General features: G+C 43.2%; 1 protein-coding gene across 1 annotated transcript in view; it reads left to right on the plus strand.

The window, feature by feature from the left end:
- Positions 1–3,597: 3,597 nt before the first annotated feature.
- Positions 3,598–26,897, plus strand: part of EFCC1 (EF-hand and coiled-coil domain containing 1) — a 104,449-nt gene continuing 81,149 nt past the window's right edge. The window contains exons 1-2 of the mRNA XM_066596457.1: positions 3,598–4,407; positions 11,067–11,467. Coding sequence (XP_066452554.1) covers positions 3,844–4,407; positions 11,067–11,467 — 965 coding nt within the window. The 5' untranslated portion in view covers positions 3,598–3,843. The remainder of the gene's footprint in view (positions 4,408–11,066; positions 11,468–26,897) is intronic.

The raw sequence follows: 26,897 nt of genomic DNA on the forward strand, positions 1-26,897 counted from the left end.
CCAGGAGCAAGAACTGAGCTCCCGCCCCCCTCTCTGCCTCCTCTCCGCCCCTCTGCACTATTTGCAATGGGATGAGGCGGGGCACGGGCGGGGTTAAGTTTCCCAAATTAGCCCCGCCCCGTCCCACCTCTCCCCATTGCAAAAAGGTGCAGAGGGGCGGAGAGGAGGCAGAGAGGGGGCAGGAGCTCAGTTCCTGCTCCTGGCTCTTCCAGCCTCCCCCCCCCTGCACACGAGGACAACGTATATCGGCTCGTCGTGAAAACCGAGCCGATATACGTTCGTGTGGCTTCACCCTTAGATGTTAACTTTAGCAATCTGATTGATGAGTGCTGAATTTTATCTATGACTTCAGAATAAAGGTACCTTTAAACAGGGCAATTATCACCCCAATCGGTCGTAACAGCTAATTTGAGTGATACGGTAGTCGTCCCTTAGGGCGCCCACCCACTGGCGATTTTTTTTTTCTTTGCGTTTTTCCTGCAGAGCAATTAGAATTGAATGTACTCCTGTCCACTGGCGTTTTGCGTTGCGTTGCGTTTTTTAACATAGGAACTGTCAGTTGCATATGTGTCCTTATTTTTCTCCTAATGCACCCATGAAAGTCAATGGAAATTAATGGAAAAGCCGCGAAAACGCCGCGAAAAACGCCGCGAAAACGCGGCGTTTTTCCCGCACGAAAATCGCAAACGCCAGTGGGTGGGCGCCCTTATACAGGCGGCCACTCACAGTGCACTAAGTAACAAATCGCTCACTTGTTGGAGTCGCTTGGTTTTTAAGTCGCCCAAATCCAAGCGACTATCGGGCAGTGTAAACAGAAGTTGCTCAATCTTTGAGCGATCGCCTGTTTACTGTGAATGGAGGTGGGTGGCTGGAAAAGATCTCTGGCCACTTTGCCTCTATTTACAGAATGATTATCACTCTTGTGTAAAAGCACAGAAGCAATAGTTGTGCAACAGCTGTCAGGCACTTATGTGCCTGTATGTCGTCTCACGCAAAGGTACCTTAAATTGTATATGTGTGTACATGATAAGTAGCAGCATTTCTGGTCATTATGACTTTTATTCTGCATTAATCACAAGTCTTCACTTTTGCAGACTATATCGCTAATTTCAGCCTTCCCTGAGCTGGTGGGTGGAGTCTAGCTATTGTTATAATCTCTCTGTAGTATACCATTATAATAAAAAGTATCATGGAGAACTGGTTTGTTATTTCAGCAGCTGTAAGACAGTAAACACGTACCAGTTAGCTGCTACAGCATGTTTTGTGTGTGATTCTCTCTCCCTCTGCAGTTTCTTCCTCCTTCCCCACTTCTCTCCATAGACTTTTATGGGTAGCATAAGACAACCCCACCCCCATTTCCTGTGTTCCATCTCATCATCTCTGAGATTTCGCTTGACAATAAGCAGTGGACAGAAAATTAGAAGGCAAAGAAACTTCTACTGGGCAGCACTTTATAGTGATTTTTCAACACAAAAATTCATTTTTGGTAAATAAAGTAATTTGTACTTTTGCCAGTTATCACTTTGCCTATGTAAAATATGTACAAAAATGCAACTTAACTGTGTTGGCTGTGATAAAAAGGTAACATGACTGTATACATTTGTATATACAGTGATCCCTCGTCTATCGCGGTGGCTACGTTCAACCACACTGATGTACCTATAGGGGATGCGGTTGCACCCGGGCCCAGGAGCCATAGGGGGCGCATAAGGCCTCTCTTCTCCTAAAGGGAGCCCAGTACCATGAATGATTATAGTTGGGGGCCCTCTTACAGGTTTTGCATTGGTGCACAGGAGTTTTAAGTTACACCTCTGCTTTAAGGGGTTAAGAGAAGTTGGGGGGGGGGGGGGGCCAAGATAAACTTTTGCACCCAGGCCCGTGAGCCTTTTGCTACCCCCCTGATCAATCCCCCACCTGTTAGTAAATACCTTTTTACTAACCTAGCGCTGCAAACATGAGGGAGGCTTTTGACAGGAATAAGCTAAATAATGCCAAGATTAATCTCCTGGAGTGTTTAAATGTACAAGATTATAATGTACAAAATACAGAAATAAGACCGCAGAAGCAGCAGGAAACTTTCAGTTAGCAACAGGAAGAAAGATGGATTTCAACCTTTCTGCAATTCCCCATTATAATGTTATTATTGGAGTCTGTCCTGAAGAGGAGATTTTAATTCCCTGCTACTCGTCCACAGACTACAGACATCTTTTGCGATTGTGTGTAATCTTCATTCACTTTGTAACTCTGTATTCTGCAAATTTCATACAGAGGGCTATGGAAGACGTTTTCTGTCTTCTGTATAAACCCAACTGTAAAACAATTGTGGCATGTTGCATTAGACAATATTGTACAGCTCTATTCACTGATCTCTTCCAAGTACGATAGAGTGGAGAAATGTTGTAAAGAACAATGTTTGCTCAGGAGTATCCAGACTTCTTTGGTGCCCTACTGGACCTCCTTATGCCTCCGATTTTAAATGCCCTTAAAAGGGCAACTCCGTTCACACGCTTCTTCAGAGCCCCCTCTATTAAAACAGCTATTGCTTGAATAGTCTCTGCACAGCCATGTATCATATGGCCACTCACTGATTATAATGACTGCTATATAAGGCTTCCTTCACATACTTTTTTCTTAGTACTTTTGTCTGTAAATAACACCATTAATTACAAGTGTTTGGGTGGTGTTTGCTTAATTCATTAGCTTTGCTATGTGCATTTTTCTAGCATTTTGTAAAGGCAGCCTGTCATGTCCTTTATACTGTCCTCCAGACCAGCTTTCAGTGACTAATGTCACATCAGGGGGTGTTTTCCCCTGTAACTGAGACTCCTATAGATGCTGTTCCCATGAATGCCCCAGTTACAGTAGAAAACTGTTGAAAAAAGTACAGTGTGAATGTCCCCCAATGGTCTAATATGAAGTCATGCGGAAATAGATGTTAAAAAAAAAAGTTACAAAAACAAGTAAAAAGAAATACAGAATAAAATAAAAATATAAATAAAAAAGAAAATGACCCACTGCCCACATCAGCCTAAACCGTTGCCATAGCCATCCTGTAGTCTGAGACTATACAAATTATATATATATATGTAAAAAAATATATATTTTTTTACTTTTTGTACACATTTTTCAATGAAAAAGGGTATTAAAAATAGCCCTAAATGTCATGAAAAGTTCTTTGACAGGCCAGGAAAGCAAAAAACTAACCCAGGCCATAAAACTACCCCATATGTAACGTGTCTGGTCCCTAAACATTCTGGTCTTTAAGTGGTTAAGGGGGCCCCAAGCCCCTCTTCCACAAAGGGAACATGTGCGATATACAGTAGGAGGGTTTGCATTATAGGAGCACAGGGATTTCATGGCCTCTAAACACTCCTACATGAATCTGAATTTGAAACATAAAAGGGCTTTTGAGGAAAGAATTTGTTGAAAAAAACCCCCAAATCATTAGTAATAGACTTTATTTAAACAATAAGGATGTGTCAGACAATAGGAGAAGAAGTGAACACTGACCAGAGATGTCTTGTGTGAACCCTCCTCCTCCTCCAAGGGAGGTACCAGGGATAACACTAGGAAGGCAGTTTATTCTGTTGGAGCCTGAAAGGACTGACATACTCTGCTGCACTCCACAGTCTACTCCAGGAGGCAAGAACCCCACACACGATCACACAACCCAACACACAACACTGCACAAAGGACTCACACTCTGACCACAACCCGCCCACACCCCACAGATCTACGAGCAGAAAAGTTCTCAAAGTTTGCGAAAGTTTTTCAAAAGTTGTTCTGAAGCCACAAACTTCACCAGGGAGAAACCGAGGATGCCCAGGAGTCCCTAAACTAAGCATGGAGCCCCTGGAAGAGCAGTGGAGCCCAGTGCGGCCAGCTCGCAGAACCCAGTGGCTAATAAGTGCTCTCGCCCATCACTACGGGCTGGAGCACGGGCTGGATAATGAGATCATCGTTTTGGCCACCGGCTTGGATCAGTACCTGCAGGAGGTCTTCCATCACCTGGACTGGCAGGCACAGGGCACCATCTCCAAAGAGGAGTTCCGGACTCTGTGCATGGTACTGGGGCTGGAGCCTGGCATAGAGGAGTGTGAGGAGCTCCTGGATGATCTCCCGGAGCGGCTCAGCTTCAGGCAGTTCCATGCCAGGCTGTGCGGGTACTTTAGCTCTAGAGCGGGTGCTGCCAGGCTGCCCAGAGGTCGGGAGAGCGAACAGATCCAGGATGAGATCCGGCTGAGAAGTCCGCAGACATCAAGGAGGGAAAGTCCAAGAAGTCGCGGGCGATCTGTGGGTGAAGATGAACTCCAGAGAGTAGAGGGTGAGAATCAGCATCTGCGACAACTGCTGGAGGACCTGAAGGGGGCGCTGCAGAGCAGTGATGCCCGCTGCCTGGCATTGCAAGTAAGCGCCAGGGTTCTGGGGCTGCTACAAGTGGGGTATTGGAGGCTATAGCAGCCAGTAAGATTTTAGCTACTATGTGACACTTTGGAAAATATTTTGCTATATACTGACCCCCACCCGTGTTGCTACTGTGCTGTTTGTGTGCTCTTATCTGCCCCAAGTGCACTATAGCGCTGGTCATCATATGTAGCAACAGTTAAATATCTCCTCCCCCTCCCATTTGCTTTGTATGTTTTATAAGTGCTGGTGTTGTTTGGAGTAAGCAGTACAGTATATGGGCCCCCTGCTCCAAAGTAGCTCATCATAGATCACCCTTTATGTCTCACCAGTAGCCCTGTACATGCAATTTAAGGGTATGTATTATCTGTCTCGGATTTGCGTTCAAAAGAATACTCAGCATATTGGGCTGCCTTCACACATAGCGTAATTGCCGTGGGCTTTCCGCAGTGAAAAACCCGAAGTAGTTACATTGGAAAATCACAGTCATCAAATCCGTACCTAAATGGTACGGTTTGGCCGCAGGTTCTGCGGATCCGCAGCAGATTTCACGCTTTCAATTGCATTTGTAAAATCTACTGTAGATCAGAGGCAAATTCTCACACAAGCATTGTTTTACCGTGTATTACGCATGTTTTTCACGCGTGCGTAATACGCTGCACTAAAGATCCATGTATTTCAATTGGGCCTCTCACACTAGCGCCGCATATTTCATGTGTACAAAATCTTATGTTGCCTCTTCTATTTTCTGTGTTGCAGTGCATATTTCATGCACTAAATTGTCCATTGAAATGAATGGGGTGCATGAAAAAGGCAGTAAATACGCAATTGCATGCGTTTTACTGCATTTTTCACACAAGTTACTATGCCACTAGGATGGGGGAAAAAAGTTGTGACATCATCAGCTTTCTTGTCAGCTCAAAAAAACGCATGCATACACACACTAAGGCCCCTTTCATACGGGCAAAAAAAATCATGTAATTTTCTCACGATGAGACAGTGCTGCAAATCGCATGTATGTGACGCCCATGCTTTCCAATGGGTCCCTTCACATTAGTGATGTTTTGTAGATTGCTACATTGCGAGAGAAAAAAATCACCAATCAATGCAGCGCTCGATGAGCCAATCACAGCCATTACATTGAATGGATGTGATTGGCTGAGCAGCGGCGCTCGAGTACCAATCAGAGCCACCACTTACTGGAGGTGGGATTTATGAATCCCATGACCAGGAAGTGGTGGCGGACGACTACAAACAAGTGTGCTGGAGTTTCGGGAGGAGAAGTGCAGCTCAGCAGACAGCTGTAATGTATTGTTTTTTTATTTTTTTTTCCATGCTTATTTTAGGGACAAACAGTAGGACTTGCTACTTTAAAAGTTGCATCGCACCACTCAAAAGCTGTGATTTCATGCCATGCGATGCAATGCAAAGGAGGGCTCCATAGAGAAACATGGGCTACAAAACATCGCAAATCGCAGAAATGTTCAGCATGCCCCAATGTTTTTTTCTCGCAATGTAGCAGCCTACAAAACATCACTGATGTGAAGGAACCCATTGGAAAGCATCGGCTTCACATATATTCCATATTTTAGCACTGTCACATCACTAGAAAATTGTGAGATTTTGTGGCCCGTGTGAAAGCGGATGACATTTCAAGACCCACGCTGCAGCATATATATTGAATCTGGATTTTAAATCCGTCGCATGTCAATTCATGCTGCAAATTTTCACCACGGATTTGTTGGTGGATTTTCTCCATCGAGGACAATGGGAAAGTCAGAATCAGCAACAAATCCCAATTGTTGCAAACTTCACTGCAGTTTGCCCGCAGTTCAAAATACGCATGTAAGGATATTTGTAAAATGAAGGGAAAAAACTGTAAAACAAAAAACTCCATTAGGCTGGATGAACAGTAGCGTATTAACATATATTGGGGCAGTGTGCTGTCTGTGTAATTGCGGCCCCATTTTAACCCATGGGACTGTACACATGGACATTTTTCACATGGATCGGTGGTGCTTGTGAATAAACTCATGAAATTTCCAATTTCTGTCCATTTTTTGCTGTTTTGGATGTGGAAATCCTGTGGAATTTGCCACGTAATTACTGCTAGGTGTAAACATACCTTATGCGTACTATGGAATTGCTATGGTCATTAGGGTGCTTTCACACTAGCGCTGGGGATTTTGTTTTCCTGCTCCATTGGGGGAAATAGGAAGGGAGAAACCCTGTGGCAGAACAGTTCCATCTCTGGACGGAACAGAGCAGCGTCAGACAGACCCCATTGATTATAATGGGGTTAACCCGGTTCTGCCCATCTGCTGGGATTAAAGAAAAACCGCTGCAGCCGCATCTGTCATGAAACCTTCGGCCAGAGATTCTGACACAGATGTGAAAGCACCCTAAGGCTGGGTTCACACATGGCGGATTTGCCGCGGAAATTCCGTCTGGAATTTCGTCGCGGCAAATCTGCCTCACGCCGCTAATCCCTGGATTAGCCAGCCATGTGGCCGAGATTTCTCAGAAATCTCGTCCACACGGAACTACAAATCCGCCACGGCAAAGCTGGCAGAAGAGGGCGCTGCGGCGTGGATTCCCCGGCCGCAGCATGTACATTTTTTTTCTTCTTCCGCTGCGGCTGCGCTCTCCTCTATGGGAGCGGAAGAGTGAGCAGCCAGGCTGCTTCAAAACCCACGGCTAAGTGCTGCAGGTTTTGAAGCAGCGCTTCTCCTGGCGGAAATCTCACGGCCATAAAACATGACAAGCATACCCATTGATTTCAATAAATTCGTTCTCATGAGCGTATTTCTCACGCGCAATTCCTGTGCTTGAGAAAAGATAGGACTTGCCCTATCTTTCTGCGTTTAATGAAGAAAGCTACCATTGAAGTCTATGGCAGATTAAAAAAAGCAAGGGGAAGGGTGTGACACTGCATACAATGCAGGAAACAGTGTGCCGTCTTACATGTTTCAGGCAAGCATATTGCCCTTAATCATAGACCATGAAACATGTAAGATGGCACATGCCTCTTGTTCCTTGATGTCCGTCTGGAGTTTTCAATAAAGAGAAAGAGTTTTTTATCATACGCTGGACTTACTCCTTTTCTTGTGCATTTGTTGGGGTTTATAGCCAGTCCTGAGCGACTGCAGAGGAGCTGGTTTCTGCTTTTCTCATATGATTGATACTGCTCCTGGCATCAGGGGCATAACTGTGTATAGAGAATGCATATGCACCAAGGTGCCTGATGGTACCCCAAACTCCTGTGCTATAAATCATGCTGCTGGGGCATTGTTACAGATTTTGCATTGAAGACCATAGCTCCCAGTTATGTTTCTGCCTGGCATAACCTCCTTCATTGTGTGGGCTCTTCAAATTACATTATATGCTTGCAAATTAAATGGTTTAGTTTGTAAGATTGTAACATAAAATGATCCCATTTCAGATTGTCTTGGCAAATACTACTGCAGCTTGACCTTGTGCCTGGCTAGTGCTCCTTATAATCAGAGCCCTCGTCTTCTGACATCTGGATTGAATAGCCACATGGCTCTGTTGTGTTTTGCTTTATGAAGCTGTATTCGCCAGTTTTAGGGTTAGTTGCATAAAATGTAAGGAAACTATTCCATATGGTACAGATTATATACCGGAATACTGGCTCCATACAGCTAAAGCCCATTACTCACAGACACAATTCTGACATTGTAATAGTTTCTAAGTGTTTACCATATGGAGAGAAAGCAGGAAATTCAAAGGGACCTTTCAGACATGATTGAATATTCTGCAGCAGCATTGCAGAACACGTCCTCCTGTGGAATATTCAGCTGTAAAATCCGCACTGCTAATGTGATTTTGGTGTGGGATTGTAAAATAGTAGAATCCTGCAGACAATTCCGTAGTTTGCAGTGCGGATTTTAGTGCAGAATTCAGGCATGCTGTTTCAGAACATTCTGTCCCTTATCAAAGGTCCCAAAGAGGGAATTAAGGGCTGCTTCAGACAAATGTATTTGTGCCTTGCACTGCGCGTGTGGAATAAGCACTAACAGTATGCAGAGAATAGAACCCATTGATGTCAATGGGTTTGTTTTCATTAACAATTTTTTTGCGCGCATTTCATACGTGTTCAAAAAGATAGGACCAGCTCTATCTTTCTGTGTATCTGTGCCACTAAGGTCCCCATAGAAGTTCTTTTCTTCACATCCCTCCCATTAACCTAGTTAATCATACATGTAACACAAATTATGAAAATTAAGTGGCAGACTTTTCATATGCCCCCGGGGGTCTATAAATGCTAGAGTGGTTCTATGAAGCTAGGGCCACACGGCGACGTTGGCTGTGACAGGGATTGCACAAGGAAATATCGCTGTATAACCCTGCAACCTCACACTGCCATTGAACTCAGTGGGGTTCTAGGTTGCTGCAACGGCGACTTGCAGATCACAAAAAAACCCCATCTAGGTTTGATTTTGGTTGGGCTCATAGACCATTCTCATTTATAACTGAATTCTTTTTGTTGTTACTTAATAAACTATAGCAGCTTCCTGGCAAAAGCCTACCCTTGACTTTTCGAAAGTCAAGAGACACATGTCATGGACCATGGTTAATGAGAGGCTAATGTCCATTGTGTTGGATAAAATGGAGGAATTTAAGGGTTTGGTCCCCATGGGTTGACTATAGCTTGGTCTTTTAGCTTGATCTCGGGTTGACGTTCCAATTTCAGTCTGGCATATGCCTCGCGGGTAGGTCCCTCCTTTCCATGCTCTTCTAACTCTTCATTCTGTGTTTTTCTCTTCTCATCTTTCTCCTTATTCTTGATTTCCTTCTTTTTCTATGGAAAGAGTCTCTCTACGAGACGTTAAAGGTGACGTTGTTTTATATACCCTCTTGGCGCTGTCATGCACCTGAAAATATCTCTCTGTTTCTCCAAGGGGCTTCTTAGCCTACCTTGTATCCCGTGGTTGGGCCTCTTGTTTTCTGGTTTATAGTTAGCTCGAAGAGCTGTACTCAACTGGGTTACTATGAGGCTACTTGAGAGCTTTGCCATTCATACTTGCATGCAGTTGGCCCATTGTGTGATTTACCTTTGGTTAAACACGCTCCATGTTTAGTTGTTGTCAGGCCATGTATTTTCTACCGACATGTTTGATTGTGACAGTATTTTCACTTTTATATATGCATTTTTTTTCTGTTACTGCTAACTGCCCCCAAGGTGGGAATTGTAGAGAAATTTACAAAACTCAAGCCTTGTGTTAAATGTTACTACTTTCATTCTGAGAAACTTTTTATGCACTGTAATATCCTAATGTACTAATACCTAATGCATCTCCTGATCAACAAAACAGCAAGCCAGGGTCTGAATAAATAGCTAAGAAACAAGATGATGCTGAGGATGCAAGTTCAGATCTTAGACGAAGCCATGATGTTACCCAAGATGAGTTCAACATAAGTAAAAAAAATGCTAAGTATTTCATGTAGTTAGGGTGCTATTCTACAAGCACTAGTGGCTACTGCTAGAGCTCGCATTTTCTTGACAATTGCTGGACTGTACCTACTAGCACAAGGGCAGCCCGGCAATTAGTGCTATTACACAAGTGTTTACTCATTGCCGGACTGCACCTGCAATTGTCGGTATAAACTGGCAATTGTTAGGAAATGTGAGTGCTAATGGTAGCCGCTAGCGCTCATGTATCAGCACCCTTAGTGGGGTATCACACAAATGGATTCTAATCGCGGAATCCAAGATCGCGGTCCACATGGAGGATCCAAGGCAAAATGCAGGCATTAAAAGGCATGAACTTTCAATTCTTCCTTCAACTGAGTATTCTGCGAGCGAAAGAAAAATTGCAGCATGCTCTGTTTTGCCGTGGACTCAGCGCAGACGGCCCGTATTGATGTCAATGGAGGCGAATGACCTGCTGCCCATACGCAATTAACATTGCATATGGGCTGTACGTACCCACATACAAATAATGGAAATGCAAACAATGGAAAAAAACCTCTACTGCGCATAACTGCCTGCGAGCCTCCGCGGTCATCCGCAATACAAAGAAATTAGGTACACAGGGTGACCAGCTGGGCTCACAGTCAGAATCCGAGCCATTCGTGTGAGCCTTAGTCTAATTATAAAGTGATGATCAAAGGTAAACTTACAATTTATATGAAAACACAGTGCTAATTAAATGAGAATTAAAAACAAGGAAAAAACACTAATCATCTTTAAAAAGTCTCACAGCTCCAGTACTTTTGGTCTGCTACCATCCGCACCTGGAAGCTACTGCAGCGGTAACGCACCCCTTGTTGTTCAGGTGCAGCAAATCACTGCCCTCAGCAGTCATGTGTGCATGAATGGCACATGACCACGGAGGCCAGTGATTGGATGAAGTGAACATGTGACAGTGAACATCAGGTGACGACTATCGGAACTTTCAGAACTCTAATGGTGCAGGTTGGAGCTGCGTGACTTTTAAAAAGTGAGTAGTGTTTTTAAATTACTTTGCTCCCTGCATGTTTTAAAAACTCTCGCAAAACCCCTTTCGATGTTTTATGGGCTGAATGACAACAGCAAAATTCCATTAAGTTACTGCATCATATTATGGTATACCCTTGGTACGTTAGTAAAGGGCTTTAGGCACATATCTTAAGGCTGTTTTTTCTCTATGTTTTTGTAGGTTGGCCTTTATAGAAGTCGAGCGTCACAACCAATGGAGATGAGTGGTACTTCTGCTAACAGAAGGGTTTTATCTGAGAGTTACACTGTGACAACCAGATGTGTCCAAAGAGAATTCAACGTGATAGAGAGCTCTAAAGATGGACAAATAGAAGAAGTGATGAAAGTAAAAAAAGACTTGGAAGAGAAATTAAGCAAAACTCAAAAAGTTCTCGTTTACTTGGAGGAATCTAACCAGCAGCTATTGAAGGAACAGGCAGAGATGAGAAGGAGGGTAGAAGATGCCCGTCAAGCAGTCCTGGCATCTTATAGTAAAGTGAAGGACTTGGAAGAAAAATCACGCAGAGTTCCTGTACTCCAGATGCATATCGACCAGCTGGAGACTCAACTACATTATTACAGGTAAGTGTGAAAATACCTGATTATGTCATATTTAATAGGGTTTTCATACCACGGTAATTTATAGAATATCATTATGCTATGCCATAACTTACTGAGCAACCAGTTGGACCCTTCGTGATCTCTAGGGTAGATCAGCTGTGACCCCTTTGTCATTTTGTGGCAGATCGTCACTCCAAGCAAGCACTGGGCCTAGAACTGCGTCACAGCCCCATTTCGTTCTGGCACAGCACCATAGAGTGCCAGTTTGTTCTATGAATTGGTGAGGATCCCAAATGTCAAGTCTCCAGTGATCAGTAAAATATGGCCTACCTTATCAATATGTCATAACAGGCCATTTGCAATGGCCAAATCTATACCTAAATGGTGCTAAGTTGGCCATGGATTTACTTGTGGAAATGCTACAAATTTAAAATCCATAGCGGTCGGAGAATCGCCAAGTGCTTCATATTGTTTTCAATGGAAAACCTTGCATCGCACTCGTGTGCACATCGCAGGCCGTGCTATATGTTTTCCTGTCCCATTGAGAAACAATGACGATGTGTTCTGAGGGAACGCCCAAAGATAGGACATGTAGCGTTTTTTTTCGCAATGAGATGTGAGAAAAAACAGCTCAGGTATATGACCTGACTCAAAAGAATGGGGTTCATGCTTGTGCGAGATTTATGCGTCCCTGTAAAATCGCGCGATTTTCACCTGCTGCGATAGTCAGTAAAAAAGCAGAATATGAAACTAAGACCTCATATCCACGGGTGGGTCAGGATCCCACCCTGTCCGTGGCATGAGGACAATACTTACCAGTCCGGATGCGTGCGGATCATCCGTCATCTCCTCCGTGCATGTGGGTGGGCGCACTGGCATGTGGGTTTGCCCGCCGTCCAGCGTGCCCCCCCGCACATGCGCTGTGGAGATTTTTTATTTTAATTTCCTGCTTTCCCGCAGGACCCGCAGCACACCCGGAGTGACAGTTCCGGGTGTGCTGCAAATCGGACGGCTTCCATTGACTTCAATGGAATGGTTTCACATTATTGATTTCTGGCTCTTCATGCCTCTAGGAGTTAATGACTTAAATGAAAGCTGTCCCTGCAGGATCCGCGGGCAAAACGGAGCATGCTGCGACTCTTTATGCGGACCGAAAGGTCCGGAAAACAAACCCACATTCTTTTATTAGGCTGCGGGTGCCGACGATTGTCTATTGGCAGCTTGAACTCCGGATCATCCGTGCGGGTGTCCCACGCGGATCCTGGAATTCAAACCCGCCCGTGGACATGAGCCCTAATGATTTACAATGGTTTCATTCCCATCTGCGATGTTTTCACTGATGTGATGTTGAGAAGATAAAAAGTCGTTGCTCGCTGTATCTTTCTGCGATGTGCTAATTTTTATCTCCCATCTATTCCTCTGGAAGCCTCTTTTTATCGCATCGCAATGCGATTTTAACATTACAAAGTCCCATTGACTTTTGCGACAAAAAAAAATCACACAATTTTATCGCGGGCGGCAGAGATGCGATGCAAGATTCTTCTCCAAAACAAACATAGCTGATGTTAACAAATCGCAGTGAATAAAGATGCGATTTTGCCATGGTTTTCTCACAGCAAAATCGCAATCGCTTGTGTGGAATTAGCCTCAGGAACATAGGCGGATTTTTGCTGAGGAATTCGCGGCGGCGTCTGGCCGTGGATTCCACATCAATGTCCCTCCAAAGCATGGAATGCAAAATGATTCTTCCACGCACGCGAGCGTAAATCACCTGCGATTTCTGCTCGCTGAGGAAGAATCGCAGCATGCTCTATTTTCGTGCGGGACTCGCACGGACGACTTCCACTGGAGTCAATGGAAGCCATCAGATCCACGGCGATTCCGAAATGTCAATTTCAAAATCGCCGGAGATCCGCGGCATTCCCTGCACTGTGTATGTGCACCGTCCGGCACATCCGCAACGAATCTGGACAGGTGAGCAGGGGTCTCTGGCCGGGTACAGAGTCGGATCCCGCTAGCGGAACCCGACCCGGCTGTGAGATCTCATGCAGTATTTTTTTGTATTATTTTTCATGGCACATTATTAGGAGAGTTTTTATTCTTGGAGGTTTTCAAATAAAAAAATATATCCTATTTCTAGTGATAAGTTCTCCTTAAATAGAGTAAAAATCCCGCTAGCATCAGACACAAGCTTCCCACATCACAGCAGTATCACAAATTGCGCGCTTCCTGATATTACCGAACACTAGGTAATTTTATAGGCATCAAAGAAAATACAAAACTGCCACTGGCAAAAACCAGAAGGCTTTACAACACCTCAATTAAGAACCATTATTAATGATTTCTGGCTCTTCATGCCTCTGGGAGTTAACACGTTCTCAAGCTAAAGAAAGAAATCAATAACTGTTTTATCTGCAGCAGATTTCTGCCACGGGCGCCACGACTGTAAAATTAATCTGTAAATTATAGCTGTACACAAGGAGAGGCGTTACACCTAAAATTGTCCTGCTTGAATGGGATTAAATCCAAGGCATGCTTAATACAAAATATTAACATATCTGTGATGTTGCTATCAGAGCACTGAATGCTAAGAAGTCTATTATGTATAAGTATACACTGAGCATGCTTTTGTAACATGGAAATACGTCTTATATCTTGGTTTAAGCACTTCCTGACCAGGATGTTTATAGTTTGTGGGTATCAGTGCATCATTTGGATAATTAGAAATGATAAATTTAGATAGTTAAGTTTCATGTAGTATTTGTGAGTAGTTTAGGTGTCATTTGTGTGTATGCACTATTAGGCTGAATTAACTTTAGATTATAGAATCATAGTTCATAGAATCATAGAATGGTAGAATTGGAAGGGACCTACAGGGTCATCTGGTCCAACCCCCTGATCAGTGCAGGATCACTAAATCATCACAGACAGATATCTGTCCAGCCTATCAAGACTTCCATTGAAGGAGAACTCACCACCTCCTGTGGCAACCTGTTCCAGTAATTGGTCACCCTCAATGTCTAATATCTAATTTGAGTCTCCTCCCTTTCCGTTTCATCCCATTGCTTCTAGTCTTTCCTTGTTCAAATGAGAATAGGGCTGATCACTCTGCACTGTGACGGCCCTTCAGATATTTGTAGACAGCTATTAAGTCTCCTCTCAGCCTTCTTTTTTTGCAAGCTAAACATTCCCAGATCCTTTAAGCGCTCCTCATAGGACATGATTTGCAGACTGCTCACCATCTTGGTAACTCTTCTCTGAACTTGCTCTAGTTTGTCTGTCTTTTTTAAAATTCCAAATGAGGTCTGACTAAGGAAGAGTAGAGGGGAATAATTACCTCACGTGATCTAGACTCTATGCTTCTGTTCATACATTCCAGAATTGTGTTTGCCGTTTTTGCTGCTACTTCACACTGTTGACTCATGTTCAGTCTGCGATCTATAAGTATAGCCAAGTCTTTTTCACAAGTGCGTTTTTCATTTTTCTTGCCCAGATGTAGGAGCTTGCATTTCTCCTTGTTAAATACCATTCTGTTAGTCGCTGCCCAGTGTTCAAGCTTGTCTAGATCTTTTTGAAACCTCTCTCTATGTTTGGGATTACACTTGGTTGTGCTTTGAAATGGTCCCACTGCACCTATGGTAGATGAAGATGAAAGAAAAGGGTGGAGCAAAACCCAAAAGGTGAGGAGGGTTATCAAAAACAAGGGATGGAGGTGCTGCCAACCAAGTGGACACACCAAATGTAGGTGCACTGCATGTAAAGAACTGGTATGTCGGCACAATGTTCCAAAGAAAAGTTAAGAGGCAATGGGATAGAATATCCGACTTCTCTTTTATTTAAGTATGTTAAAACCAGCATTAGATATGCATTCAGGGTGAACCTCTAAATCAACCATGCTGGAGGGAATACATTAATTGTAGCAATGGGGTAATATGTGTCCAACATTAGTGTATTGACCCCAGGAGTGGGGGAGACTTGAGGCATTGGCAAAGGAGAGGAGAAGCATGGATGACTGCATAAGTCTCCTCACACGCTCTATGTGCTGTTGCTAAGAAGAAACAATACCCTTCCTGACCCATGACTCTAAAAAAATCAATGGATTTACCATACAGCATGAGTTGCTGTGATGAATCGGATGCATTTTAAGACTGTCTGGTCTAAGCTTGCGCTGTCTAACTTTTCAACAGTGTTAGTAAATGTGCCCCACTAAATCTGGGTATTGTTTGATAAAGCTTGCAGTCTCAGACACATCAAATTTAATATAAGCCACCATTTCTATTCATTGCCATATTAGCTTGTAATAAATGTGGTTGCCAGATCAGATCCATACTCTGTACACACACCATATGTTGCGTATCTGAAGATTAATACAAGTTTGACTCTATGCTTTCACTTACTGCCTGACTTGCAGGTCACATCTGCTCATTTGTGTAATTAACATCACATTTCTCACAATTTGTCCTAGCTCAGTGAGAATGAATGGTGACGGCTTTGTTCTATAGATCACAGCCACATCCATCATCGGTATAATAGCATTCTGCTCATGTTGGCAAGATCAAAATGAAAATCTTTCTGGGACTATATTCTAAAGACTGAGTGTCAGTGATCTAGGTGTTATTTTGCGTTACTTTGTGTACTTACCCCGCCATAATGTACATTTTGGTGTTTAAAACCAAAACCAATAAATTTAGGGTGGTTTCTCGTACCCAGCGTTCTTCAACGAATTTTGTGCGCGCATTTCGCATGTGCAAAATTTAAAAAAACGCTGCATGCTCTACTTTTGTGCACATTTGCGCACCGCAGGTCCCCATAGAAGTCTTCAGGGGTTGCAGAAATATGCGACAAATACGCAAGCAGGTGAGTGAAAAACAGCAGAACACATCTGGAACGCATTAGGCTCAAAAGCTATTTAATTTGGGGTGCGTTTGTCTGCCGAATAAGTGCCCAGTGGGAGCAAAAGGTACAGTAAAACACACCAATACATGCGCAGAAAAACTAATTCGCGGCACAAATACGTTGCGCTCAGGCATGCACAATTGCGCATATGCTCATGTAAAGGAGCCCTCAGACAGGAGTCAGACTGCTTACAGACCAGGAATCAGACAGAGTTCAGAGAAGAAGTCAGACATAAAACAGACAGGATTCAGGCATCGGCGTTAGGCATAACATCAGACTGGAGTCAGACAATATTCAGACAGGTGTCAGACGTGAGTCTGACAGAATTCAGACATCAGTCAAACATAAGTCAGACATAAGTCAGAGTCAAACATAAGACATGATTCAGACAGGTGTTAGGCATGAATCTGATAGAATTCAGACATAAGTCAGACGTTTAGTCAAAGAGGATTCAGGAGTCAGATATGACAAGAAACAGACAGGATTCAAATAAAAATCAACAAACAGATAGAAGTCTGACCAGCATGTATGCACAAACCAGACAGGAGAATAACCAGCGCCCTCTGAGAGGAGGGGCTGGAATAAATGTGCAGAGAAAAGCAGTGATTGGCTGACTGGGCTAAACCTCCCCACAGCCAACCAAATTGACCAACACCTGTAGAGAAGTGCTCCTGTCATTGTCTAGCCCCAAAATGACAAAGAGCACATGCCAACAAACCGTGACACCTCTACAAAGTGGTTGTATTCATCACAAATATAAGACACAAAGTTGTTCAATGTATGACTATTCCCTGCAATAACTAACTATAACACATCTGAAGCCACTTTTTTGTGAAGCTTTTTGAAAAAAAAAACTGTTCCAAAAGCAGAGAGATATTGTGAAACTTCTTTGCCACTATGTCTCAGAAAGTGCATAAAAACATCCCAACCAAATGTAGTTACAGCTGTAATTGTCACTTTATTCAAAAATGTATGAGAATAACAGGAACAGAACAATGCAGAGTTCTAAAAAAATGCTACAAAATTGTTAGTCCTGAAGAATACAAATATTTATCAATGTAGACATATCAGGAATGCTGAGAGATCCTTTTAAAGCAACTGGACAAAACTGGATAAAATTTTGTCCGAGCACCAGAGGGGGATTATTGTATATTACCTGCAGTTGTTCTTCTCGGTCATCCCTCTAATCTTCTTTTGGGTCCTGTTTTTGGGCTTCCAAGATGTCCCATGCAATCTTCAGACTACTGATTTTGACAGTGATAAATTACCAATGTTCTTTAATTGGTCAGAGCGGCACATGTGATCAGCACTGGCCAATCAGAGAGTAGTTCGCACTGTGCATTAGGTAGTTAGAAAATTTCTGCAGCATATCTTAAACTGGTGAAAACAGGGCCTGAAACTAGCAGATATAAGCGGTGGCAGAGAAAAACAGCTGCGGGTAATATACCCACTTTTCTCCTATTTCGGGAAAGAATTTTGTGCTAAAACCAAAGGGTCACTTTAAGCCTCCGGGCTTTGTATCACAAAGGGTGGTCAGGAAATATATTTCAGCGTTCTTTCCATAAAAGCAGATGATGTAACTTTGGGAGAGCACCCAGTGTGTGCAGATGTGAACTCTGCTATGTTCTGTTCAAGCCAGAATAAAAACTCGACTGTTGTCCACATTTCATAGAGAACAGAACTTTTAATATGTAATACTTTTCTGTAAAATAAAATCCCCATAGATATAGTGTAAAAATAAAATTGCCATGGAAAGTTTTGTGGACAAGTGTATGTAAAATAAGTTATTAACAATTACATCTACCCTCCCTCTTGTCCTATTATAAATGTAAAATAATGCAGTAATAGTACAGTTACATGGACATTTTACGTCATCCATAGCAGATAACAGAGCAAGAGAAAGTCAATAACCTAATTAGCAGCAGCTACAAAGCAAATACAATTACAGGGTGCATAGTGATACGTAGGGATAAAAACCCCTGTAAAACCTCACATGGAATATTGGGTGCATTTTTGAACCCAGCACTTCAAAAGGATACATAGCAAAACTGGAGAGGGTTCAAAAAGGGCAACTCACTAGGTTTAGAGGTTATTTTATCAAGCAAAAACATCCAGTAAAAGGGGATCCGATAGATGTAAACAGCTTATTGACAAAAGGGGTCAGAGGAGGATGGCAAGAATTGTTCCGAAAAACAGGTGGCGCACAGTCAAGCAAATTGCAGCGCAATGCAACTCTGGTGCTCCAACCCACAACTCACTGTTCCTTTGCACGGATGGGCTATAACAGCAGATGACCCGTTCTAGTGCCATTGCTGTCTTTGAGAAACAGAAAGGTGAGACTCCAGTGGGCAAAAAAAGTGCAAAAAGTGGATCACTGAGCAGTGGATAAACAACGCCTGGTCAGATGATCCTACATATCTGTTGCACCATGCAATCTACTACTGAGAGCCTACTCAGAGGATAGGCCATCAATACTTTAAAGCTGAACAATCAACAAGAGTTGATTTCTGCAGGAAGCAAACAGCTCCGTTCCCACTGTAGTGGTGAGGCTTTGTATTGCAGGTCAAGTTCCCAGTGAAGTGAATGGGATCTTTGCCTGTAATTCCAACCTTGGCCACTACAGTGGGAATAAAGCTCTCTGCTTCCTGCAGAAATCAGCTCAGTGTATAAGTACAACAGCATGGCAAAAATCTAATTGACAGGGATCCTAGATGGCTCCCCCGCCCCCCCAATCTACTACTGAGAGCCTACCCAGAGGATAGGCCATCAATGCTTTAAAGCTGAACAATCCCTTTAACTAGTTATCTAATTTATTTGATGAAGTGTGAATGTAAAGTAATTTATTGCTTGGCATACTATACTCTTATTTACGGTTCACTTTCTGAAATAACTGATATGACTGTGGCACTTACAGAACAAATATGAGAAGTTCTTCCGATGAAAGGAAAAATGTTGACACTTTAGATAAACATCATTCATTGAGTTGAATCATGGCCTTTACCTGACCTGTAATAGGAAGGGTTTAAATCAAGCCGCCTGGAAAAAAAAGTGGAAAAAACTTAGAATCTGTGAAATAAAAAGGGGCGCAGAGCATTGTTGGAGGGCAGTCACCAGCTGGAGACATGAAAACGCTCAGCTGTCTGTTCCTGCATTTTATTATCACATAGTGCAAATGTTTCACAAAGGTTCTGCCAAGGAGAAGAGGCTTTTCTCTGTTTAACAATAACTTAAGAGTCTGGAAAATGGCAAAGACCTTGAAGCTTTGGCCTAATTCTCTAGAGTGAGAAAAGGGCCAGAGGACGGGAGCTGTTTGTCTCACCCCACGACACTGCAGGACAATGGGGTGGAATAATGAGCAGTGACAGCTCCAAGAGTTACATTTAATTGGTTTCCTCTTAGTAAATACCATAAAATAGTGGAGAACGCTAATCACTCTTTATTTTATATATTGCTTCCTGGAAAAATGAAGTTTTATTACAATAAGAGTATAAAGTAATATAATATGATTGAGAGACTCATAAAGTGTGTTCATTCAGTCTAGTATTGCAGGAACTATTGCCTATTCTTATGTTATTTGACAGACAGTAGCTTGTAATTTAAAGGAGACCTACTTCCAATGTAAAGGTAAAGGTCTTCATGGCAACCGTCTGCCCGACAGAAAGACATGTTGTCATCATAATCTCTACGGAGTGCAGCCCAGGCCTGGATATTCAAGCAGTAATAAAAGCAAAACAGTAAGATATGACATTTTAATAGTCACCAAATAGCTTTTTCAAAACCATTCTTACAGTAAGTTTCCTTTAAAGGGAACCTGTGATCACCTCTGAGTCCCATAAACTAAGCTCAACGGTGAGGGAACAAGAGGGAAGCAGTGTTTCATACTTACTGGGCGCCCCGTTCTAGCACAGTGTCCCCGCGAAGTTGGTATGTTCATGCAGCTTGACTCTTTCTGCATACACATCTCCAATTCATCTCTATGGGAGCTGTGCGCTGAGAAAGAGCCAAGCTGCTGGTCTGCGCCACGTTTACGGGGACAAGGCTGGAACAGGGTGCTCAGTGAGTATAAAACACAGCTCACTGGACTCCCCATTCCCTAACATTTGAGCCCAATAACATAGTTTATGGGGTTTATAGGTGATGACAGGTTCCCTTTAAAGGGTTTGTGCCAAGAAAATATCACCTATGCACCAAAGCACACCACAAGGCCTCTGCTCCATTGACCTCTGTGGGGCTAATGGAGGTTGCTTAGTGCTGTACTTGACCTTCTTCATTAAAGGGGTTCTGACCCGAATAAGGTTTTTATGCTTTACCAGACATTGTTCCCTGGTCTGCCTAATGGACACAGGGAACCCACGATTTTTGGCGTGTTAAAGCATAAAAACCTATGCTTACCTTTTTCTTCTGTTGGTGTGCAGTGGGGGTCATCTCCCAGCAGGCTTCTTCCTCCAACGAGCCAGGATGGGCCGCCTCCCTCTGGGATTGCGCGCAGGCGCAGAAGACAGGTGCCCTCTGACTGGAGTCAGGACAGGCCACCTCTCAACTGCCCACGCGCAGATCTTGCAGTTCAGCCAAGACAGACGGTCCGCCCACAGCAAGCACTGCTTGTGATGTGCTTGCTGTGGGCGGCCCGTCCATTCACCTCGGAAGTGGTTGACGGACGGAGCAGAGCAGGAAGCGGTCATTTTGACCGCTCCAGCTCTGCTTCTAGAATCCACAGAAGATGCCCGATGAAGGGGACATGCCTGACGATGGGTCCTGGTCAGGCAAGGTAAGTAATTTTAATTTTTTTTCCTCATGTCTGAACCCTTTTACGAGTAGTTGGATTGGTGGTCACACATGTGCACAACCACTCCATTCACCCAGGACATTGGGAAACGCCATTCTCATACTCATGGGGGTTGTTAGTGGCCTGACCCTCTGCCATCAATCATTTATCATATATCTTGTGTATAGGTGATTCATGATTTTTGTAGGATAACCCCGCTAAATATAACTTTCCAACATCGATGGTTGATAAATGTGAAAATAACACAGTTATAGACACAAATAAGCTGGGCATACACAAGAGACAATAAATATGCATGCTTTTTGGGTTGGCTGTGGGATGTACCAGTTGGTTGACAGTTAACTATCTTATGGGTATGGCCATCCTAATGTAAGAATATTCATACCATCCACTAAGGGGTTTGGCTGATTCAAACTGTAATTAATACTCATGAACATCTGGGAGTATAAGAGTAAGTTCAGACATGGCAGGTCTATCGCAGAACAGAAAATTACTTCCATACACTTGAATACATGAATGGGACTGTTTCTGAATCATATGCTCAGATTCTTGCAAACCCCATTCAGATGAATAGGACAGACAATTGTGTGAACTAATCTGAACATTCCCTGTTTAAGAGGTTGTCCAGGATTAGAAAAACATTGCTGATTTAGTCCAAATACAGCACCACACCTGTCTACAGGTTGTTTGTGGTGTAGCAGTTTGTCCCAATTCACGACAGCAGAGCTTAACTCCAATACTAGATATCCTGTAGACCAATGTAGGTCCTATTTCTGGAAGAAGCTGCTATGTTTTTCAAAACCTGGACAACCCCTTTAAAGTGTGCGTGCCGATAACAGATCCTACTGTCTTCTCAGTGCTGAGTTCTGTCATTGGCTGCAGCAGCAGATTTAAGGGATGTCACAGGCTGACTGTAGCCTGTAAAAAATATGTTACCAGGGAGACCCGTAGATGCCGGCGGGGAGCATCAGCTGTTTGCTGTGTTTTGGCCACTTGGGAGCTGTTTTGAAGAATTTTTTTTTATCTCAGACAACCCCGTTAAGCTAACCATATGCAAGATACTTTTTCAATGGATCCTTTCAAGCCAAAATGTTCATACTTATGGGGAGAGCCAAAATGTTCCATAATGTCTCCCATTTGGAGAAACAGAATTTTGAAAGTTCCCCAGAGGAAGCTAAGTGGTGAAACATGCTGGTCTGCGGTGGGGAATGGATGGGAGAATTGTGCTTTACTATAAGATGTCACTCTGGTTAGTAATTCATGTACAGTATATTGAAACTTTTCCCACATGGTCATGCAATGTTGCATGTATTATTGTGGTTTATGCTTGTCGTCGATGTACTGCCTCCAGTTTGGAGCATGGTTTGAAATGTTGATGTATTTTCTCATATTAGTTTTACACCTACTTTAGCCTAAATGTATGGTCAACATGGCCTTATTTGTGTATACAATAACCATATTTTCTAATGATTATACTTATATTGTCATGCACTCATTTTGATGTTGTTTTCATTGGTCCTATATATTGCATATATGACTGCAATGACTGAACATATATTGAGAATTTTGTTTTTATAGGTTAATGCATTTCAACCTTGTCTTCTCCTGTTGTTTTCAATGAGACAATCAATGCCAGATGTGCTTGGAAGCCACTTATCTCCTGTGCTCCACAGAAATAACATGCCTGTTTATGTTCAGCCAACAACATTTTAATGGCTATAGTTAGCTTTACTGTCAAGAACAAAGTGAAATAATAGCAGCAAAGCAAAATAACACTAAACAGAAAAAGAACAAATCCAGTCTCAGCAATTTCTCCCTCAATTTTCTCCTTCTAGTTGATTCTATTTTCTCTTATATTGCAATTAAAATTTAAAAATATATAAAGAAATGTTCTCTGTGTTCCAGAAGACTTACTATTCCATGTCTGGCTATAAAACAATTAACTGCAGCAGGAGCTTCCCCCCTTCTGCCTTACCTGTAGACACAAAGATTATTAAGCCACGCTTCTTGGCTAACTTCCACCCCCTCTACTATTCACTAATCGAAAGTGGAACAGATTAGCAGAAAATTAACTCTTTGGGTCCATTTAAACAAAACAATTATCCTGGAAACTGAACGATAATAATTCAGTGTTAACGCAGCCAACAATTGAACAATGAATGATAATTCATTCGCTTATCATTCATCATTCATTTTATGCAGACGATAGAGGCCCATTTACACATAACGATTTTTGCTCAAAATTCATTTAAACGACCGAAAATGAGTGATAATCGTTACATGTAAATGCGGGCATTGTGCACTTTTTATTTTAAGGTGAACTTAAAATCCATCGTTCAGCCACTGAGAGATAAAGTATCTCTTACTAGACTGCATGCTGTTATCTCCACAGGAAGCCGCAGATAACATTGTAATCTGCTGTCAGCCAAGAGCAGAACAATGCAGCTGTGTGCACAGCTGGGCATGTGATTAATCATACACTGGGCTCTGCAAACAGTTCCTAGAGTACCTTTTACATGCAAATGAAGACAATAAAGTGTTATTGACCATTTTTCTAGAATGAAAAGTTAACTGCCATCTAAAGATAGGGAATAACTTGCTCATTGGTGGGTGTCTTACCGCTTAAACCCCATCCATCGCGAGAACACAAGACCCGGTCCCATTCCCTTATCACTGCAGGGGTTCATTCTTCTCTAGCATTGACCTTACTCTGAATGGAGCGTTGGCTAAGCATGTGCAGTCAACACTCTAATAATTTTAATGGGTTATGAGGACCCTAAATTTTATTGAGCTCAGGCAAATTGTTTAGCATTAATCTACATTAAACAGTTTGTGAAAAGAGATAATTTTACTTGGGAAATATCCAGCTTCCCTTTAATGTAATATACACAGATCACATGTCTGGGAATTGGAAAATGTGTTTATTGCTAATGTTTTCGAATAATGGATTAATTATGTAAAGTAACATTTTTATTGAAAAATGTATGCAAGGTTCTATCAGGGCACAGATAACAGACTCAGGCCGTTCTCTTAATTTGGGATATTAAAAAATATAACATATCCCACTAGAATTGGTTATTTTTAATCACAACATAAATCGCCTCTATTTCAGCATAAGCAGCTTTCAGGAGTAATACACAAGCTGTGCTGAATGGCCAGGCTGATGGCAAGCAAGTTAAATCCTTTTTATATCTCGATTTATGTTGTAGGCAATTAAACTTTGTAGCCCCACTTATATTATGGTAAAAGTCTGACCTGTAATAAACACAGGAAGCGGCCTGTCTGTGGAGCCAGTAACTGCTAACATCTGGAGTCTCCAACAGAAAACTCTTGGTCAGAGGTCTTACATAGATCAGGTTGTCTTAAAGTCAAACACCAAAGCATGAAACCTTCACATTCGAAGAGCAACTTATCAAACTTCACTAGAGGGAAAAAATGAGGGTCATTTGCCTGATACCGAATACAAATCTGAGCAATTGGACAAGGGTGATCAGTATAAGGTAATCTCTGCGTAGAATTTCCTTTCAGTTTTTTTCATCTAGCTTTGTAATATACTGCATATTATACCATGTACGAACCTTTTATTTTTAAAAACTTTTTTGTTGTTCTCATTTTCTTATAGTGTGTGTGAATGACTGAACGATTTAGCAGGTGAATGAGCAAACGTATTTGCCTGAACGAGCGAACTCTGACATTGTTTGCTCTTGCGAACGATAAATCGTTGTGAGTAAAAGCACTCTTACTGTGCAGACAGAAGCCCCAGTGCCTGCTGCCACAAAATCTTGCTGCAGGCCTTTTGCAGTTGCTCAAAAGTTTTTGACCAACTGCTCTCTTAGGAATCTGGTGGCATCTAGTGATAGAATCATAGAATGGTAGAGTTGGAAGGGACCTCCAGGGTCATCGGGTCCAACCCCCTGCTCAGTGCAGGATTCACTAAGTCATCCCAGACAGATGTCTATCCAACCTCTGTTGAAGGACTTTCTATTAAAGGTGAACTCACCACCTCCTGTGGCAACCTGTTCCACTCATTCAACACCCTCACTGTCAGAAAGTTTTTTTCTAATATCTATTCTGTGTCTACTCCTTTTCAGTTTCATCCCATTGTTTCTGGTCTTTCCTTGTGCAAATGCGAATAGGGCTGATCCCTCTGCACTGTGACAGCCCTTCAGATATCCGCTCTTTTCTCACTGTGGACACGCTAAAAACGCTTACTGTTGCCCTCATCCACTCCCAGCTCGATTATTGCAACTCGTTGCTGATCGGCCCCCCCTGCACCAGACTCTACCCTCTCCAATCCATCCTGAATGCGGCAGCTAGGCTCATCTTCCTGTCCAGCCGCTACTCGGACGCCTCTGCCCTGTGCCAGTCACTGCACTGGCTGCCCGTTAAATACAGAATTCAATTTAAACTTGCCAATTTCATCCACAAAGCCCTCCACAGTGCAGCGCCCCCCTATATCGCCTCCCTCATCTCAATCCATCAACCAGCCCGGGCTCTCCGCTCTGCTAATGAAACCAGACTGAGCGCCCCTTTAATTCGAACTTCTGATTCCCGCCTCCAAGAGTTCTCCAGAGCAGCACCGGTCCTCTGGAACGCACTACCAAAGGCTACCCGAGCAATCCAGGACTCGCAGAACTTCAGGCGTGCTCTAAAAACGCACCTCTTCAGGGAGGCATACCGAATTCCCTAAACAAACCCCTCTGTTCTCCGCCTGATAACATGCTCTCTGCCCTAGTGACTGCAATCCCTGCTAGCCATCATAAACCGCTCCTGCAGTCACACCGTTTCTGCTGTCACACGGCTAAATGTCTGACCATTGTCTATGTGTATAACATCGCTCACTCTTCCACTTTGCCATACCGTGCATATCTCCAGCCCCTTTACCTTCTGTATCACCCCACTATTCGTAGTATGTAAGCTCGTTGGAGCAGGACCCTCACCCCTATTGTACCAATCAACTGATTGCTATATGTAACTGTGGTTCTGTAATTTTTGTACTTTTGTCTTTCTGTATCCCCTGTCTATTTAAGTGTTGCGGAATATGTTGGCGCTATACAAATAAAGTTTATTATTATTATTATTTGTAGACAGCTATTAAGTCTCCTCTCAGCCTTCCTTTTTGCAAACTAAACATACCCAGACCCTTTAACCGTTCTTCATAGGACATGATTTGCAGGCCGCTCACCATCCTTGTAGCTCTTCTCTGAACTTACTTCAGTTTGCTTTCTCTTTCTGCTGTTTCCAACTAGTGTAGCCAGTATTTATTTAATTTTGAACTTACAAACTATGCTTCCAACTCTCTCTCTTCGGCCGCCTGCACACGAGCGGAAATTCCACGGCGGGATTTCCGCAGCTGGAAGCATGCATAGGATTGCGTTAACAAACGCAATCCTATACAGACGGCCGCGGTTTGGGCGCGTGAAATCCCGCGCGGCAAACAAACCGCGGCGTGTTCTATTTCGAGCCCCGCACAGAAATGTCACTCACCCGCCGCCGGCTCTGGTCTGCGCATGCGCCGGCTGCCCGGCAAGCCGGCACATCAAACAGGGTCCCGTGGCGAGAATCCTCGCCGCCGGATCTGACCCGCCCGTCTGCAGGCGACCTAAGGCCGAATGTACACGGAAGGGGTAGATTTCGACTGTGAAGTCTCACAACGGAATCAGACCTTATGCCCCGGCATTGACCCCCGTGTACCTGTCATCTTGTCTTCATTCTGCTCTGTGGATTTGCCGGCTGGAGCGCTGACACACATGCACGGTGCAGAGAGTC

This window comes from Eleutherodactylus coqui, chromosome 3, assembly GCF_035609145.1.
Source record: "Eleutherodactylus coqui strain aEleCoq1 chromosome 3, aEleCoq1.hap1, whole genome shotgun sequence".
Lineage (NCBI taxonomy): Eukaryota > Metazoa > Chordata > Amphibia > Anura > Eleutherodactylidae > Eleutherodactylus > Eleutherodactylus coqui.